Source organism: Natrix helvetica (assembly GCF_964273705.1).
Source record: "Natrix helvetica genome assembly, chromosome: 3".
Lineage (NCBI taxonomy): Eukaryota > Metazoa > Chordata > Lepidosauria > Squamata > Natricidae > Natrix > Natrix helvetica.
Window position 1 is genome coordinate 68,438,052 of NC_138549.1, and position 19,143 is coordinate 68,457,194.

At 42.1% G+C, this 19,143-nt stretch overlaps 1 protein-coding gene across 1 annotated transcript in view; it reads left to right on the forward strand.

Moving 5' to 3' along the window:
- LAMC1 (laminin subunit gamma 1) overlaps nt 1-19,143 on the forward strand; it is a 157,382-nt gene that overhangs the window by 80,516 nt on the left and 57,723 nt on the right. Inside the window, exons 2-4 of the mRNA XM_081948795.1 lie at nt 184-488; nt 13,583-13,713; nt 15,413-15,579. Of these exons, the coding sequence (XP_081804921.1) occupies nt 184-488; nt 13,583-13,713; nt 15,413-15,579 (603 nt within the window). The remainder of the gene's footprint in view (nt 1-183; nt 489-13,582; nt 13,714-15,412; nt 15,580-19,143) is intronic.

Sequence of the window (19,143 nt, forward strand, 5' to 3'; positions counted from 1 at the left end):
TTTATTTTCAATATGTTCAAATTGCTTCTTTGCCAGTAAGGCTTCCAAGATAATAACAATAAAAAAGGACAGCAAATTAACAATAGTAATATTTACAACAAAACCACATATTACAATCAAGCAAAAATAACTTGAACAGCTTTGACTGCATTGCCAATATCTTTTTTGTTTTCTTCTTTGTAGGAAAGTCCTTTGATATCACCTATGTACGCCTAAAGTTCCATACCAGCCGCCCAGAGAGTTTTGCCATTTACAAGCGCACTCAGGAAGATGGTCCATGGGTGCCCTACCAATATTACAGTGGGTCCTGTGAGAAAACATACCACAAACCCAATCGAGGTTTTGTCAAGAGTTGGGAAGATGAACAGCAGGCTGTTTGTACAGATGAGTTCAGTGACATCTCACCACTCACCGGTGGCAATGTGGCCTTTTCAACACTGGAGGGAAGGCCCAGTGCTTATAACTTTGATAACAGTCCTGTCTTGCAGGTAAGAAAACTTGGAATCGGATCAAAGATTAAGACTGATGTGTTTCATTTCTTAATTTCCACGTCATTCCAAAATCTCATCATTCTCTTTTTTTCCTAGGAAACATGACACCTTTCATTCTTTTCAGAGTGGGTCCTATATAGACTATTAATATGCTTAGTTAATACATGGTCATGATAATACATGATAATATCAAGAGATTTTCAACGGCACCTACAAACTCATTTTCTTCCCATTTTCCCCAACTGATTAGGAATGCAAGGAGAGGGATCATACTTCCTTGCCATCCCTTCCTATAAATCTTTTCCCAAAATCAACTTGACGTGGTTGCCAAAGATAATATGTGATAAAGTGACAAAATTAGTGGACCAGAGGAATGCCGTCGATATAATTTACTTGGACTTCAACAAGGCATTTGATAAAGTAGATCATAACCTACTATTAGATAAAGTAGAAAAAATGTGGGTTAGACAGCACCACCACCAGATGGATTCGTAACTGGCTGACCAACCGCACTCAACGTGTAGTCCTCAATGGAACTGCATCTATATGGAGGGAGGTATGCAGTGGAGTACCCCAAGGCTCTGTTTTAGGCCCAGTACTCTTCAACATCTTCATCAATGATCTGGATGAGGGGATAAATGAGGAACTCATCAAATTTGCAGATGCACCAAGATGGCAGGAATAGTCAATACTCCAGAAGATAGGCTTAAGATACAGTAGGATCTTGACAAACTTGAACATTGAGCACTAACAATGAAATTCAATGGTGAAAAGAGTAAGGTTCTACATTTAGGCAAGAAAAACAAAATGCACAGGTACAGTATAGGTGGTACCTTGCTCAACAGTAGTAACTGTGAGAGGGATCTTGGAGTCCTAGTGGACAACCATTTAAATATGAGCCAGCAGTGTACAAGGGCTGCCAAAAAAGCCAACACAGTTCTAGGCTGCATAAACAGAGGGATAGAATCAAGATCACATGAAGTATTAATATCACTTTATAATGCTTTGCTAAGATAATATGTGACAAAGTGACAAAATTAGTGGACCAGAGGAATGCCGCACTTGGAATACTGCATTCAGTTTTAGTCGCCACGATGTAAAAAAGATGTGGAGACTCTAGAAAGTGCAGCGAAGAGCAACAAAGATGATTAGGGGACTGGAGGCTAAAACATGAGGAATGGCTGCAGGAACTGGGTATGTCTAGTTTAATGAAAAGAAGGACTAGGGGGAGACATGATATCAGTGTTCCAATATCTCAGGAGTTGCCACAAAGAAGTGAGAGTCAAGCTATTCTCCAAGGCACCTGAGGGTAGAGGAAGAAGCAATGGGTGGAAACTAATCAAGGAGAGAAGCAACTTAGAACTGAGGAGAAATTTCCTGACAGTTAGAACAATTAATCAGTGGAACAGCTTGCCTCCAGAAGTTGTGAATGCCCCAACACTGGAAGTCTTTAAGAAGATGTTGGATAGCCATTTGTCTGGAACGGTATAGGGTTTCCTGCCTAGGCAGGGGGTTGGACTAGAAGACCTCCAAGGTCCCTTCCAACTCTACTATTGTATTATTGTATAATATACATAGAGAACAGGGGTGGGATCCTACCGGTTTAACAAGAAGTTTGCTGAGCGCACTGACATGCATGACGCACGCTGTGCATGCGTGCACAGTTCACAGGAAAACAGCTGAGGCGCGGCAATCCACTCTGCCGCGCCTATCAGCTGGGCTTCAAAAGAGGAAATATAGGGGAGTATAATGCAGGGTCAGGCAAGCAGGCGCAGCTGAAAGTCGGAACAAAGCTATTCGCTCTCAGCTGATAATCGGAGCTACCGGTTCGCCTGAACCAGCAGAATCCCACCCCTGATAGGGAGGAAATCAAGATGGAGGCAGAAGCATTAACTTCCTTCTCTCTATGTGCAGGTTCCTATTTATTCAGTCAGGTCCTCAATTTACAAGAGACACCACCCAAAAGGTACTTATAACCCAGATTTGAAGTTCCAGTGGCCTCCCCCCCCATCTTTCTGCAGTCACATGACCACATTTTGGACACTCAGCAACCAGTCCGTATTTCCCGCCATGTGCAGCAGCTCACAATCATGTGATTGCAATTTACTGATAGGTACTTCTGCTCTCCAACAAAAGTGCCCCAGAGCAAATAATGTGTTCACTTAATGACCACAGCATTCACTTAATGACTTCAGCATCTGCTATATGACATACATTCATGTAAGGATATGTGTATGAAGAGTGGAGAGGCTATTTGTGTCAATGGGGAAGAATGCATGCATATGCAGGTAGGCAAGAAAAGTATAAAGAATGCTGCCTTCAGAAGTTTCTGTAAAGCTACTTTTAATATGTAACAAAAGATTTTGGATTAAGAACATACCAGCCTGGGCTAGAGGTCACAATACTTTACTTGTACTAGGCAGTGAGTGCATATATTTAAGTGTATATTGAATTCAGAACAAGACTAGAAGTAAAACTAGGAGAATGTTTTGATTGTTCCTCTGGTCCATAGTCCAGTTTCTAGCATTTTGGTAGGAGAAAACCAGTGCCAACTTTTAGCTAGTTACATTTATAATGATTCACACCTCTAATGAGAAAACCAGAGTTTCCCTTTTAAGGGAAAAAAGTTTTGCACTGAATTGTTATGATGTTTGTTTTCTCTCATGGGATCCATTAACTTCCATTTTAAGTTATTGTTAGCATAGTTTTAAATTTATTCTACATGAAGTGAACAGGAAGAGTATGAGATACTCTGAACACAAATGCTGTTATGCAGTGATTGTTTGGTTGTACTAAAAGCATATTACAATAGTTGTTTTTCGTTCTGAGAAACAGCAGAAATTCAAGCTGGACATCTACCGTATTTTTCAGAGTATAAGATGCACCGGAGTATAAGACGCACCAAGGTTTTGAAGAGGCTTTTTTAAAAAAAAAGTAGGTAGGTAGATAGCGGGAGAGAGAGGGAGAGAAAAAGACAGAAACACGGTAGGTAGGTAGGTAGGTAGATAAAGGGATAGAGAGAGAGAAATAGAGAGAGAGATACAGTAGGGAGGGAGGGAGAGAGTGTAGGTAGGTAGATAGGTAGGTAGAGGGATAGATAGATATAGAGAGTGAGAAATACAGTAGATAGGTAGGGAAAAAGAAAGAGTAGGTAGGTTGGTAGGTGGAGAGAGAGAGAGAGAGAAATACAGTAGTTAAGTAGGGAGAGAGAGTAGGTAGGTAAATGTTTCCAGGTGTATTTATCCATATGCTGGAGAAGAAAATCACTGACAATCTGCAGCACCTAAGACTTTGTTTCTGCTGGTACAGCACTTGATCAATGTAATTCTCATCAATCAGTTAAAGAGAAGGGGGGGGAGTTTTTGCACTCTGCAATCCTCCCAAAAATGGGCCTGTTCCCCCCCCCCCGAAAAAGAATGAATAGCCTTGGGTTGGCTTGCAGAGTGCTGGGGGGGGGGGGATGAACGAGCAAAAAACTACCGGTTTTTCGTGAAAACAGCCCCATTTTTTGTCAAATAAATTGCATACACAGCTTTATGGAGGCTTACAGAGTGCTCCTGGGGGTTGCGGGCTGGGGGGGGCGGCAAATTGAGCAAAATTGGCCCATTCTTTGCTCATTTCTGCCCTCCCCAGCCCCCAGGAGCTCTCTGAAAGCCTCCATAAGGCCATTTTGGTGAAGGGGGCGTGACATCGGGAGGCAAAAAATGCTGTATTCAGTGTATAAGACACACCCAGATTTTCAGCCTCTTTTTTGAGGAAAAAAGGTGCGTCTTATACTCTGAAATATACAGTATTTGGAACAACGATGTCTTAAATTTGCATTGGCTAGCAAACGAACCATGGCAAAGATAATGAGAGCGAGCAAGGTATAAAAATTACACATCAACACAGGACACAATGTAACCTGTTGTATTTACTGTGTATTTTGGACATTCTATATGTATATTTGTGGAAAAGTAAAACCCCGTACTTATCACTATGTATTTAAATTCTTTTATTTTCTCCCCCAATTTTGGGATTGAGAATCGGGAAGCATTCCAGATGGTTTGGAACAGAGGGCAGGGAAGGTGTGGCATGGAGCTAAATTCCACAGTATCCTCACATTCATAGGGATATGGCTTGATTATAATGGGGGTATTGAGATGACTCCAGTGTAATTCAGTGACGGGTGCACCATGCTTTCATGCTATCTGTTTTGCTCTCCCTAATATGTGGCAATCCTTGCCTGAAGCAAACATAACTTTTTGTTTTGTCCAAGACAAAGAGACATGGAGCTGAAAAAAATTAGAGAAATGTGGAGCAAAAAAAACTATATAAGGCTCTGACGTTAAAACTAAGCCCACCCAGCTTGGTTAAATGTCCACTAAATGACTCATTGTATCAGCATCCACATTGCACCTTGCAGAAGAACCATAATCCCTATCCATGTGTGGAAGGCACCCATTGGGGAAGGTTGCTTTATAGTTAATCAGCTTGCCCAGTTCATGGCCCCTGAACATCAAGAGCTTGATGATATAATGAACAAACTGATCAAGACTTCTATTGATCACAGAGATTATCCCAGAGAGTGCCCATTTCTCAGCTACAAGCTTGGTGGCCAATATGGCCACTAGGGGGCAACTCTGGCGGAAGAATTAGAATATGGACTTGAAATCAAAATTGGTAAAATTAAGGTCATTCAAGGGAAGCAAACTGGATTTCCTAATTGAGACTGAGGATAGAAGAAAGCCATAATTTAACCAAGAGAAGAAAAGAGCAAAAGGTTAAATTATATCACTCATTCCTTATCCCAAAGGTGCTTTTTCAGGAGGCAACTGGACTTGCTTCTTTTTTCTTTTGAATCCATTTAGCTTCTCATCCAAGAAGCTCTTGACAGAATAGTGGGGAATGGAAGGATTTATATTCCTTGCAGACAACTGGTAATGTGAGTCCTTTTAGAGCAGGAGTGTAAAACTGGCAGGCTAGATGCATCACGCTCTGGCCACGCCCACCCCGATTTAGCGAAGGGGGGTTTGCGATACATCATGTGATGACAATGTGACACTGCAAGTTTGACACCCCTATTTTAGAGGGTCGTTGAAGCACAGGGAGGTTTATCTGTGTCCTCAGGGTCTTCTGATTCCCGTAGTCTGCAATTTTTCCTCTGGAAATCCATTCCTACCCCCGCACCATTCAAAAGATGTTCATCCCAAATTGTATATCCACAAGTCTAGAGATTCTCAGTCATCCAGGCCATGGTTCTCCCAAAGGTGATTTTTTTTTGTTGCCTCCTGAAAAAGCACCTTTGGGACAACCATGACCTGGATGACAGAATCTCATTCATTCCTCATTAAACCCAAAGCAGATCTCTGAACCACTATAATGGTATGTAGAAAAGATGTTGGGAGACAGGAGGGAGAAATGTAGACTGGACAACTGACATGTAAAAGTTAACTTACAGAAGGAGACAGGATGTGGAATACAACCCTCACTAGGTTTATGGGAGAGGAGTTGGGAGATCTTGCAAAATTCTGTTAATCTAATCTGATAAGAAAGGTAGAGCTTGTACTCCTGGCTGTCCTTCTCTGGACTATCTCATTGAGTTAATAACTGTAAATGACTCAGAGCAAACTGGACTGAGTTACAGAAAGCTCAATCCAAGTCATACTAACCAGGTCATTTCCAACCCAACATCCATAGGGAGCATAAGAAAAATGACTATCTCATCCTCCGTATATGGCAGAGACTAATGGAATTTGTCTACCTAAGTCCCACATTATATCAATCTTGTGAGGTCCAAAGTCTAGCTCAATGGATTATGTCAGAGATTTTAACAGCCATTTTAGTCCTTGGCATCTCCAAAGTAAAAGTCAATCCTTCCTTCTGCCCTCACCCTAAAATCTAACTAGAAAAAAATTAGTCCAAACACAACATCATTCAAGCCATCAATATCTACTGAAAGACAATGGGGAAGTTTTGAATCTTAGACTGTCTCCTAGTTCCTTTTTATAGCATCATTTGGGCTGCAAAGCCTTTCCATTCATTTCCAGGATGATTAAGGCCTGTATTTATTCAAGAGACAGAAAATAACCATGCTCCATGGGGAATTTTGTCCTGTTCCACTAGAAACCCAACCATCACTGTCTCCTTTAGCAGACTCTGGGAAACATCTGTCACATGGCCCTCCATTTTTTCCCTCTACCAGCTTAGTTCCTGCACCTCCACTGAAGCATCTTTCAACAAGAAGATGCTGCAGATAATAGTTCCTAACAAGAATTAAAGTATCTTCTGATGTAAGCCCATCTTCAAAAATAGCTTTGGAATGTTCACTATCACTGCTATAAAATATGTCCCTTCATGGAACTTCCAGGAAATCATTCATTTCCCTGTTCAGTACCGAGCTCTTCCGTTCAGTCTATTCTCTGCCCCCAGGGTATTCACAAAGGTACTGGCAGCACTAGCCGCTCACATCAGGTCATTCCCAGTTCGGATTCTCTGTTACCTGGACAACATCCTCTTGTTGTCCAGGTCTCCAATTCAGGCAGAAAGAGAGCTCACCCTCACCATTCACACCTTGCGGAATCACGGGTTCGGGGTGAATCTCAAAAAGAGTCACCTCATTCCCAGCACTCGCCTTCTCCACTCGGGGTCTTGATAGACACCATGGTGGAGAGGGTGTTCCTATCCAATGACCGCATTCTCAGTCTGAGGGAACTTGTCAGGAAGGTGCTATATCTACGCAAGGCATCCCTTCTTCTTCTCTCCCAAGTCTTGGGCAAGATGGTATCCTGCTTCGGGATTGTCCCGTGAGCCAGGTGTCACAGCAGGAGCCTTCAATAGTTCATGCTTCCACATCAAAAGGCTGACAGGAGCAACTCTCCTCTCAGGATCCCCCTTCCCAGACAGGTATTACACTCTCTCAAATAGTGGCAGTCCCCGGCAATTTTGTAAGGGACCTTGTTCAGAGAGCTGTGCCGTCTCACACTTACGACAGACACAAGTCTGACAGGATGGGGGGCACACATGCAGGACCTAGTGGCTCAGGGTCAGTGGTCCCTCGAAGAGAGCCAAAACAGCATAAATTGGCTAGAATTGTGGGCGGTTCGCCTCGCCCTCAGACACTTCCACCGCAGAGTTCAGACCCGTCACATATTAGTTCTCACGGACAATACCATGACCAAGGCACACATAAACAGACAGGGGGGAACTCGTTCCTGGTCCCTGATGCAGGAATCCAACCTGTTGTGCCAGTGGGCGGAATCTCACTTGTCATCTCTCAGGGCAGAACACATCTCAGGGGTCTCCAACGTCCAAGCAGACTGGCTGAGCCAGACAACTATAGATCAGGCAGAGTGGACCATTCATCCGAGCCTCTTCCATCGACTGACACTACCGTCCCAGTCCTTAGACCTGTTCGCGATGGCAGACAACAACCAGGTACCCAGGTATTACTTGAGGTTCATGGACCCCATGGCAGAAGGAGTAGACACTCTCAGATGCCAGTGGCCCAAGGGTCTCCTGTATGCATTTCCTCCCCTTCCCCTCATTCAGAGGGTAATTCAAACAATGCTGGAGCAGGAGGCAGAACTGTTGCTGCTAGCGCCGAATTAGCTATGCCGGCCTTGGTATGCCGATCTAGTGACTCTGTCAATCTCCACCCCATGGCACATCCCACGGTCTCTCCTGTCTCTACACCAAGGGTCAGTTTGTCATCCCGACCCCCAGTGGCTGCTGTTAACCACATGGTGATTAGGCGGCAAGCCTTAACAGCTGATAACATGTCCCTCGACGTCATTGCTACCATTCAGGCATCACGCAGAAGCTCTACTAACCGCATTTATGATGCCACGTGGCGGACTTTTGCTCTGTGATGGTCCAACCAGACTGTTGACCCACTTAAGGGGTCCATTCCACAGATATTGGACTTCCTGCAGAGGGGGCTTGATCAGGACTTACCCCTAACACACTACGCCAACGGGTGGCTGCTCTGGCCTCTGTTCTGGACGGCCTGACATCCGAACATCTGCCTTCTCACCCCTTGATCCGGAGATTTCTCCGTGGAGCGTCCAACCTGCAGCTCCCTGCCATACATAGATATCCGATTTGGGACTTGCCTCGTGTCCTAGAGGCTTTGACTTCCACGCCCTTTGAACCTATGAGATCCGCTTCTTTGAAACTGTTGTCCTTTAAAATGCTGTAACCTTAGCCAGACGTATTTCTGATTTGGCTGCTCTTTCAGTCAGGAATGACTTGTGCATGTTTCATCCAGGCCGAGTTGTCTTACGACTGGACCCGACATTCATACCGAAGGTCAATAGCTTTTTCCACCGAGGTCAGGAGTTGACCTTACCTGATTTCTGTCTGTCTCCCCGTCATGAGAGGGAGCAAGTGGCACACTCTTGACGTATGTCGTGCCCTCAAGATCTACATCGACCGCACCACCTCGTTCCGCCACTTGGAAGCTCTCTTCATCTCCTTTCACCAGGCCTCCTTGGGTACCAAGGCTTCATCGTCTAGTCTGGGGCACTGGATAAGAGCCTGTATTAAACTGTCTTATGAACCTCAATCCATACAGGTCCCTGCAAACATTACAGCTCACTCTACACGCAGTGCTGCAACATGCAACACCCCCGAGGATTTGGACAGATTGTGTGGACGGCTGCGACCCACCACATGTTCAATGGACCCGTGTCCCTCCTGGCTGGTACTGGCATCCTGGGAGGTGACACGATGCTGGCTTCTGGGCCTGGTGAACGCCTCATTGGGCGAGGGATCCTTACCAACTGCCTTGAAAGAGGCGGTGGTGAGGCCCTTACTCAAGAGGCCTTCACTTGACCCAACGGAGCTAGCTAATTATCGTCCAGTCTCCAACCTTCCCTTTCTAGCGAAGGTTGTTGAGAATGTGGTGGCACAGCAATTTCCGCGACACCTTGACGAATCCGAATATCTAGACCCACGCCAGTCCGGCTTCCGACCCGGGCACAGCACAGAGACAGCCTTGGTCGCGTTGGTTGATGATCTCTGGAGGGCCAGAGATAGAGGTTGTTCCTCTATCCTGGTCCTATTAGACCTCTCAGCGGCTTTTGATACCATCGACCATGGTATCCTATTGCGCCGGCTGGAGGGGATGGGAGTCGGAGGCACCGTTTTGCGGTGGTTCGGCTCCTACCTCTCCGACCGGACGCAATGTGTGTTGACAGGGGGGCAGAGGTCGACCCTGAGGCCACTCACTTGTGGGGTGCCACAGGGGTCGGTCCTCTCGCCCCTCCTGTTCAACACATATGTGAAGCCACTGGGGGAGATCATCCGTGGTTTTGGGGTTGAGTATCATCTGTACGCTGATGATACTCAGCTGTACATCTCAACCCCAAACCACCCCAACGAGGCTGTCGAAGTGGTGTCCCGATGTTTGGAAGCCGTCGGGGTCTGGATGGGGGACAACAGACTCAAACTCAACCCCTCCAAGACTGAGTGGCTGTGGCTACCGGCACCTCGGTTCAGCCAGCTGATTCCATCGCTGGCCATAGGGGGCGAGCAATTGCCCCCTGTGGAACGGGTGCACAATTTGGGCGTCCTCCTAGATGCCCGGCTGTCAATGGACGACCATGTGGCAGCCGTGGCAAGGGGGGCGTTCCACCAGGTTCGCCTGGTGCGCCAATTGCGCCCCCTTCTGGACCGGGATGCCCTACGCACGGTCACTCATGCACTGGTGACGTCTCGCCTGGACTACTGCAATGCTCTCTACATGGGGCTTCCCTTGGGACGCGCCCGAAGACTGCAGCTAGTCCAGAACGCAGCCGCGCGGGCTGTCATGGGGAGTACTAGGTATTCCCACGTAACACCACTCCTGCGCGAGCTGCACTGGCTGCCTGTGGTTTTTCGGGTGCGTTTCAAGGTTTTGATCACCATCTTCAAAGCGCTCCATGGCACAGGACCTAGTTACCTGCGGGATCGCATCTCTCCACACACATCCCTGCGGCCAATTCGCTCTCACAGGGAGGGACTTCTCCTAGTGCCGTCCACTAGGCAATGCCAACGGGCGGCGCCAAGGAGTAGGGCCTTCTCTGTGATGGGCCCAACCCTCTAGAATGACCTCCCACCCGACATTAGAACCACCACCGACTTCCGCTCCTTCCGACAAAAATTGAAGACACACCTGTTCCGATTGGTTGGCCTGGCATAATCATAACTGCTACCTCCTGGCAAACACATTTTTAACTGGTTTTTAGGGGAATTGTTTTTAAATTCAATTTTATGGGATATTTGTTGGGGTTTTAAATTATTTACTCAGCTGTACAGTTCTTTAAACCTTTTTATCATCCTTCGTATCTATTTATCTATTTAATAATTTTAATTGTTTAATTTTATAGTTATTTATATGATGTATTTCCGATATGGACTGTACACCGCCCCGAGTCCCTTGCGGGAGAGGGGGCGGTCTATAAGCGCTCAGTAAATAAATAAAATAAATCTGCGGCTTGGTCCACTCAAGCCACTTTGGAAGAAGTCTGCTGGGTGGCCACCTGGGTGTCTCCCACAGTCTTCATACGTCATTACAAGTTGGACAGGTACGCGTCAGCTGACGCGGCTTTTGGGTGCAGGGTGCTACAACAAGTGCTTGGACAGCCCAGTCTTTGGTACGTCCCAGTCTGGCTGCTGTCTCTACGATAACAGGAAAATGGGTGTTTGTTCTTACCTGATACGCTCATTTTCTGGTAGAGTAGAGATAGCAGCCAGCCCTGCCATGGTATGGGTCACGCAAGGGAATTCCTTGTGCGGACGAGAGAGATACAGTGACTATGGACTTTCACTTTTTGCTCACAATTCTCACTTGAGTCTACAGTTTTCCTTCATCTGAAACTGGGGAGGAGCCACAAAGGCCCAATGACATCATAAGTGTAGACTCAGTCCGATTTGTTATTGGACGGAGTATAGCCAGTCTGGCTGCTGTCTCTACTCTACCATAAAATGAGCGTATCAGGTAAGAACCAACGCCCATTCTGCACAGAATGAAAAAAATAATACAGAACAGGCTTGAACCTGGGATTTTCTCTTCATATGTCCCAGTTAGTCTGAAGTCCACATTATAGGATGTGAGATCCCATATTCAAATAATCCAGTGTTCACAAGTTTCAGACTTGCATGAAAATAGTATCAACATACTTAAATTGGAGATCCACTTTTCACTTTTATGTCAATGCAAGTAAGAGGAAAATTTTGAAGCATGAATCACCTAAATTTGAAGATTCTGCTTGTTGAGCTGGGCAATTACTTCTAAGTAATTGTTTGGAGCTCAGAATATCTGTGTCCTAGGCTTTCTGAAATCCAGCTTGTAAATTAAAAAAAAAGTAACACTGCATAAGCTAATAATTTTTTTCTTTTATTTCATGCTCTGTGTCCCTTGTTTGATTTTTCCCCAGAAAGCAAAAAGTGGACAAAATTGGGCTTTGAGCATAGAAAATTCAGTATATACATACTTTCACAATCATGTTTTCAATTGATAGCAAGTTAACCTTTCAAGATGTTCTAATATTCCAAATATGCAGAGGTTTCCATTTTGTTATGGAGTCCAATTGATCTTTCTGCTGCTAATCCTTTAAAGTCCAGATAATATCACAAATCTTCATTGAAAATAATTTTTCCAAAAATGTGTAGACATGTTTCCTCCCACACACATAGCATGCATTTCTGATGAATTAATTCATGTTACATGATATTTCAAAATAGCAGTATTAGGCTGGGGTGCCTCTGTCTCTGTATGTCTGTGTGTATATAGAAACATTTCATATAGTAAACAGAATAGTTGTTGGCTGACAGCACTAAGTACTTTAGAATCCCTTGCAGTAATAGTAATACAGGGAAAGAGACATCATATTCTTTACAAAATAATTGCAAATAGCTATTAATAAACAATTATTAGAATGTACTGAACTAGATATTCAAAAATTTAGGGATGCTTGGAGTATTGTATATCAGTGAAAGTATGGATTCTGATATCTATGTGCTGTACTTGTATGGATTTAAAACTATTAAGGAGTATTTACAGTGCATTGTATATTTATGCAACTTGTACTAATAAAGGAGAATATTTGTAGCTCAGGGCTGAACTTGTATTAAGGAATTGATGGTCTGGATAATTGTTGGAGATCCAATACATTGCAGCAAAGGTTTGAATGATGTGGTCTCATGTGATAATGACTTTCTTTTGAACAAACCTAATTTCATATACAATATTAGCTTTATTTTGTAAGATGCACTGTTATTCAAGATGCTCAATTGTGCACCAGAGATTTGGAAACCAGCAGGAAGACAATAAAAATGGCCATTGCTTGCTTTTATGATCTCACACAGACAGAAAAAAGTGTTATCTGTTTTTGTTAGTTATATCATTGATCAGAAGAGATGACACTTCTTTATTTAAGTAGCCGTTTAACCCAAAAGCCCTATTAGAAAAACTGATGAGAACCATGGACTGTATGTTGGATTATGAACTTAATTTTGCATTGTTTCCTAGTTAAGTCAACTCAAACATGTTAAATTATACAATATGGTACATCAAAAGCAAAGCATCTGCTGTAAGGATTATAAAATAAAGAATGTTGCATGCTATTTGCTTATGTCAGTTTCAACCTATTTCATGGTAAATTGGGATTCTTTGCAGAAAAGACACCAGTACCTTTTGGTGATGTCATGTAATGTTTGGGTCTTCAATAGTATCTTTTACTAAAAGGGAATTAATCTAGTATTGTTATTGCATTCAAAAAGACATTTCTCTGTTTTGTCTTTAGTAAGTGTCCTTTTCTTCCTCATTCTGACCCAGATTTTAGTTCCTTTCCCATCTCTTCACCACCACCACCACCCCATTTTTGTGGCTCTTAATTTGCTTTCCTCCCATTTCCTTTAAATCAGTGTTTCTTAGCCTCAGCAACATTAAAATGTATGAGTGTATACACAATTCAAAAGTTGCTGAGGTTGAGAGAGAATGATTTAAATGACCTTGGTTTCTTCATGTTTGGAAAGCAGTGGCTTTTGTGTGTACTAAGCTTTTCCTGTGGTTTTCTTGGTCATAACTGATTCAGATTATGTGGTTTAACTTCCATTTTCTCTTGTAGGAGTGGGTTACAGCTACAGATATCAGAGTAAGCCTCAATCGCCTGAATACCTTTGGAGACGAAGTATTTAATGACCCCAAGGTTCTCAAATCCTATTATTATGCCATTTCTGATTTTGCTGTGGGTGGCCGGTAAGTAATAAATCCCAACTGATTCTCTTTCTAAAAGCTTAAATAATTGCTTGCTTAGGGCAGTCTTTCTCAAACTCTCATGCAGGATGGGGTTTTCTGGGAGTTAAAATCCACACGTTTTTAAATTGCTGAGGTTGAAAAACACTATTTTAGGACTTTGGTGTGATTTCATTCTCTCTCTGATGTGATATAATAAAAATGTTACTCTAACTTTACATTCATATTTAACTGATCCAGGAATTATTTCTGCATCCATAAGGCATATTTGAACTTTATTCACACTAAATTTCATCTTGGTTTAGATGCTTATGAAAATAAATGCCTTGCTTTTAACTGTTACATGCTGATCATGCTGAAAGTACAGTCACTGATTTAAGTACAGTATCTGTCCTAATGTGACTAATACAATCATCACATAGAAGGAAAGTCTCTTGTTATTTCACTCTCATATTTTCCATTAAGTTCAACTCCTTCGCTACCTTCTGGCTCAGTTTGCAAGCCGAAAGTCTGCCTTAAAAACGAATCTACTACTTTTCCAATAACATTATTCATAGCAACAACTTTCTTAGCAATCTTGTAAGATGGGCCAATATCTATATCCTCAAATGGAGATGAGAGGGGGGGAGACAGATGGGAGAAGGGGAGGTACATCCATTGGTGAGATAAAAGTTGAGCTTCCCAGTCCATCATGCATTCCCGTATCTTAGGGATGTGGTATGCTCCTAAAGGTAGTAATATGCATGCATTTCTTCACTTTGAAACTGCTTTACTGCCTGATCATGTTCATGCTTCCAAAAAATGTTATGTGCTTGCCCTTCCCCAATGTTTCAGGGTGAATGGGCAAAGGCATAGTCATGATCTGGTATGCTTGATGAATCAGCATTTCATATTGGCTTTTAATGGAATTTAAGGCCCACATTATGCCATTGTCCTTGCCTATAAAATGAAAATTGAATAATGTTCATTCCTAGAATCCTGGGCATAAAAGATCAATAAAGTTTGTGAAGTACTTAGGCTGCTTCTAAAATGTTATTTAAATAATTCAGAAGTCAGTAAGCAATAAATAGAGCTTAATATATTCAAGCAGAGACATGTGAGACTAGATTTTAAACATTTAGTCCATGTATGTCTCTGAGTTACAGCCAACTTCAACAGATAGCCCTTATTTTTAAGGATGAAGTGCAGAAATAAGTGAATTTGGCTTAAGTTGTACATTGTATTCTGAAGCAAAATTGGTGAAATTGCTCTTGAAGAATTGAAGAATTTTGTAATTTGGATCCAGATAGGATCTTTGAGAGACCAGCTTTGACCATGGGGCACTGTCAAGACAGCTCAGTGCATACGCTTGCTTGGAAAATTAGAAAAGCACAATTCCTTAAGCACAGTGGGATTTTTAAAAACACTTTATGACAACCACATTATTAAACCACATTATTAAATTGGAGATGTCAAAAGCTTTGGTATTTTTTAAAATAATTACAATCTTAGTTTGGTATGGGCAATCATTTGACAAAACTAAGGTTATCCTCTCAGCCCTTTTATTAAGAAGTTTGCACTGTAGCAAGATCTTCTCTCTTCTGGTGGGAATATTCAAGTCTTGCAGTCTCTCTGATATGAGTCAGTTTTTGCTTATGTGGGAAGACCAGACTGCTAGAGGACAAACTGCATAGTTTTCCTAAAATCTGTTTCTGCCTTATAGATGCAAATGCAATGGCCATGCAAGCGAGTGTGTGAAGAATGAATATGGAAAGCTTGCTTGCAGTTGCAAACACAATACCTTTGGGGTGGATTGTGAGAAATGCCTTCCTTTCTACAATGATCGGCCTTGGCGAAGAGCAACATCTGAGAGTGCCAATGAATGTTTACGTAAGTATGTATTGGGGTTGTTTTTTAAATAATCTGGTTTTATCACAAGAAGCCAAATCTTTCTGCCAAATTATTTCACCACTTCCTACTATCAAGGGGGTGGCAGCCAACTTTAAGGGCCTTCAATAAGTTTTCTTCCTTTTTCCTCTTGGCAAATTGTAGTACTTCCTGTCCTGGCTATTCTGTATCAGTGCAGAAGCATATTTTTAACTTTACCCCAGATGTCTTTGTTCATGTTATCTCTTGGTGTCTGATAAAAGTGTCTTGGGAATTTCAGAAAGTTAGGTAATCTTCCTGTTGGTATCTCAAAACTAGATCACATTAACTTACTGCTGCTTTGTTTGCTTTGTGTTTTTTTTAAGCAAATCTAACTTGTGAAATAAGTTCAGTTCTTGTTGATATAGTGTTGATTTAATATGGACTTCTGGGCTCAACCAGTTATAACTGAAGCCATTGTTCAGTGTGCCAAAATAAATAGATAAAATGACCCAGATTTTTTAATCTCAAGAATAGGGAAGTATTCAAATTAAGCTGATAAACAGCTGGTCCTCAAATTTTAATTATATTCTGTTGATGCTAATAGTATTAAAAAGTATCAAGATACCATGAAACAGTGTTTCTCAAACTTGGCGACTTTAAGTCCTGTGGACTTCAACTCCCAGAATCCCCCAGCCAGCATAGCTGCCATGAAATATGTTTGAACTGGTCTCCTGATCACTTGAAATTATATTTTGAAATCTCTGCAGCTTCTAAGACTACCATAGATATTTTATCTCCATCCAGGATGCTCACAGTGTGGGGAGTCAAAAGAGTTAAGATGGAAAATACAACTGTGTGATCAAAGCTCTGATTCTTTGTTGCACACAGCCTTTGATCACACAGTCAAACCCTCCATCTTAGCATTTATGACCCCTTCTTCACAGATGCCCTTGTTCACATCCATGAACTTTCCAAGACATCATAAACTCTTTGGTTGAAAGGTAACAGTGGTAATGGTTTTCTCAAAGCTGGAAAAAAAAACCTCCATTGATTTTTGGAATTCCTGCAGAATTGGGTCAAACACACAATTAAAATGTAGGAATTCAGTGTAAGATGCAGAATTCAAAATAATAATAATAATGATTGCTTGAAAATTAACAGTTGATTGCTAGAAAGTCAGTTTACAGTCACGGGGTAGATTGAGTGATTTGTGCTTGTTAAAATTAATTCTGAAACCTACAATTTTCAGCACAACCAAAAAGGTTCAGGTGACTGCTACTAATGTTAATATTCTTAGAAATTTGGCGGTATCAAGAAGAATTTTAGAGCAGACTTAAAATAGTTTGTTGTAAGTGTACAGCTGAGGAGTGACATATGATATGTGAACATCTGTTATAAGGTGACAATAACAGCATATCCTCTGGCAAATATCCCTTTTTTCTTCCATAACTTCCTCAGGAATGAAATTTGTGTTTTACTTATACGAAAAGGCTTTCAAAATAAGAAACAAAAACACTTGACAAAGGGACTTCTTTCCCTTGGCTGCTGGCCTATAGTTCTGTCTTTCTGCTTTGGTTTTGATTTTGTTCTGCAAAGATTTCTTTTGGTCTGTGGACATTGAAAACATAAAATTTAGTAACTTTTTTTTTAGCATTTTGGTTGAAATTCAGATGAAGAACATCCTATTTTTGGTGAGAAATGTTTGTTATAAAAACAGTCCTGTTTTAAGCTCTACTTCTCCCATAGAATAGAGCATAACTTACGGAATCTGACAATGATAGGAGAGCTCTTTTGCTGTGTAAGTGATTGGACAAAGCAGCAAAAATAAAAAATAAAAGTAGAATGGTGTAAGGACATGAGGCAAGATAGGAAAGGGATATTTAGGAGAGGGCTGCTTTCCTGGACCACAGATCTGTATTTCTTATAACATGCAGTATTGATCTTAAGGTACTGAAGATTTCTTAGACCATGGACTGTGATTTGGCATGTAGTAGCATCAGGTTCTGAGATGTTGGGAACAATCTACTACTCTTTGTTCCTAAAAACTACTCAGCGAGCTGAAAATAACTTTAGTTCAACATCTATTCTCGAAGTCAACACCTCTAACAGTGATAGGGAGGGAAAAGGGAGAGAGTTTTTCTGCTAAACCAAATTGTAATGCAGGTAGTCCTTGAATTATGACCACAAATGAACCCAAAACCTCTGCTGTTAAGCAAGGCAGTTGTTAAGTAAGTTTTGCCCTACTTTACAACCTTTATTGCCACAGTTGTTAATCAAATAACTGCAATTGTTAAGTGAATCTGACTTCCACATTGACTTTGCTTGTCAGAAACTGGCTGGAGAGGTTACAAATGGTGATCACATGACCCCAGGACAGTACAACTGTCATAAGTGCATGCCAGTTGCCAAGCACTTGAATTTTGATATAAAAAACTATCATAAGTTACTTTTTTCAGTGCCCCTGTAATTTTGAATGGTCACTAAACAAATGGTTGCAAGTTAAGGCATTCACCCTGATCCAGATTATCATTTGCAGTTGCAATATGCCCACTGTTGGAGCTTTTTGTCACTCATTTGCCAAACACAGGCTGGAAAGTAGGGAGTGGATCCCGGAAAGAATTAAGAAAACATTTGAAGCTCAAAAACAATGCTGCTTCAGGATTCCATCTTGCTTAAAAATTGATATAATTTTCAATGAAAGACTTTTAAGATAACAATGGCATTGTTAGGCTAAATCCTTTTAGTAACAAATCATAGTATTGGGACTTTTGATAACCTCTGATCTAGAGCAATGAGTAATGGGCAGGTATCCTCCTGGGAATTATAGAATGATCCAGGTGATAGCTCAACATATAGCAGGGGTGTCCAAACTTGGGAACTTTAAGACTTGTGGACTTCAACTCCCAGAATTCCCCAGCCAGCCATGGGAGTTGAAGTCCACAAGTCTTAAAGTTCCCAAGTTTGGACACCCCTGACATATAGCACTTGTTTTGTCCAACCAGGCATGGAATGAGTTAGTGCTATAGCTTCCAGCCTAGAATGCCAGCGTTTATCCATGGCATGCTTGGTATGCTGCAGTTGCACACCCATGGATCATGGGTTGAAATTACCCTCCACTCTGAAGTAGATAAACTCCCGAATCGCTTAGATTTTGAAAATGCAGCATACTTTTTTCTTGTTATAAAAAGTGCGCTCTAATCCACGGGTTTGAAAATTCAATAGTAAAGCTTGGAGAAATTAAAAGAATATTTTCAGAATGATGTCTTGCTTCCCAACTTTCATTCCAGTGGTCCATGTTAATCTGTGGCTTCAGCTGAAAGCGTAATAAAGCCAATGGTTAATGGCTCTTATTCTGCTTCACATCCTAGACATGAGCAGTTACATCTGTCTGTACTAAAGAAAGCAGAAGTATATATCTTTTATTTTCTCACAGGATGCAGCTGGGGGGAGTCTGGTCTCATTGTTATCTTTCCCTGAAGTTTGCATGCCAGAAATCAGAGTAACTGTGTGGGAGGGCTGTGGGAAGGGTAGAAACTGTAGCACAGCTGGGAAGACAGCTTGGTGGAAACTCCAGGGCAATCGGCA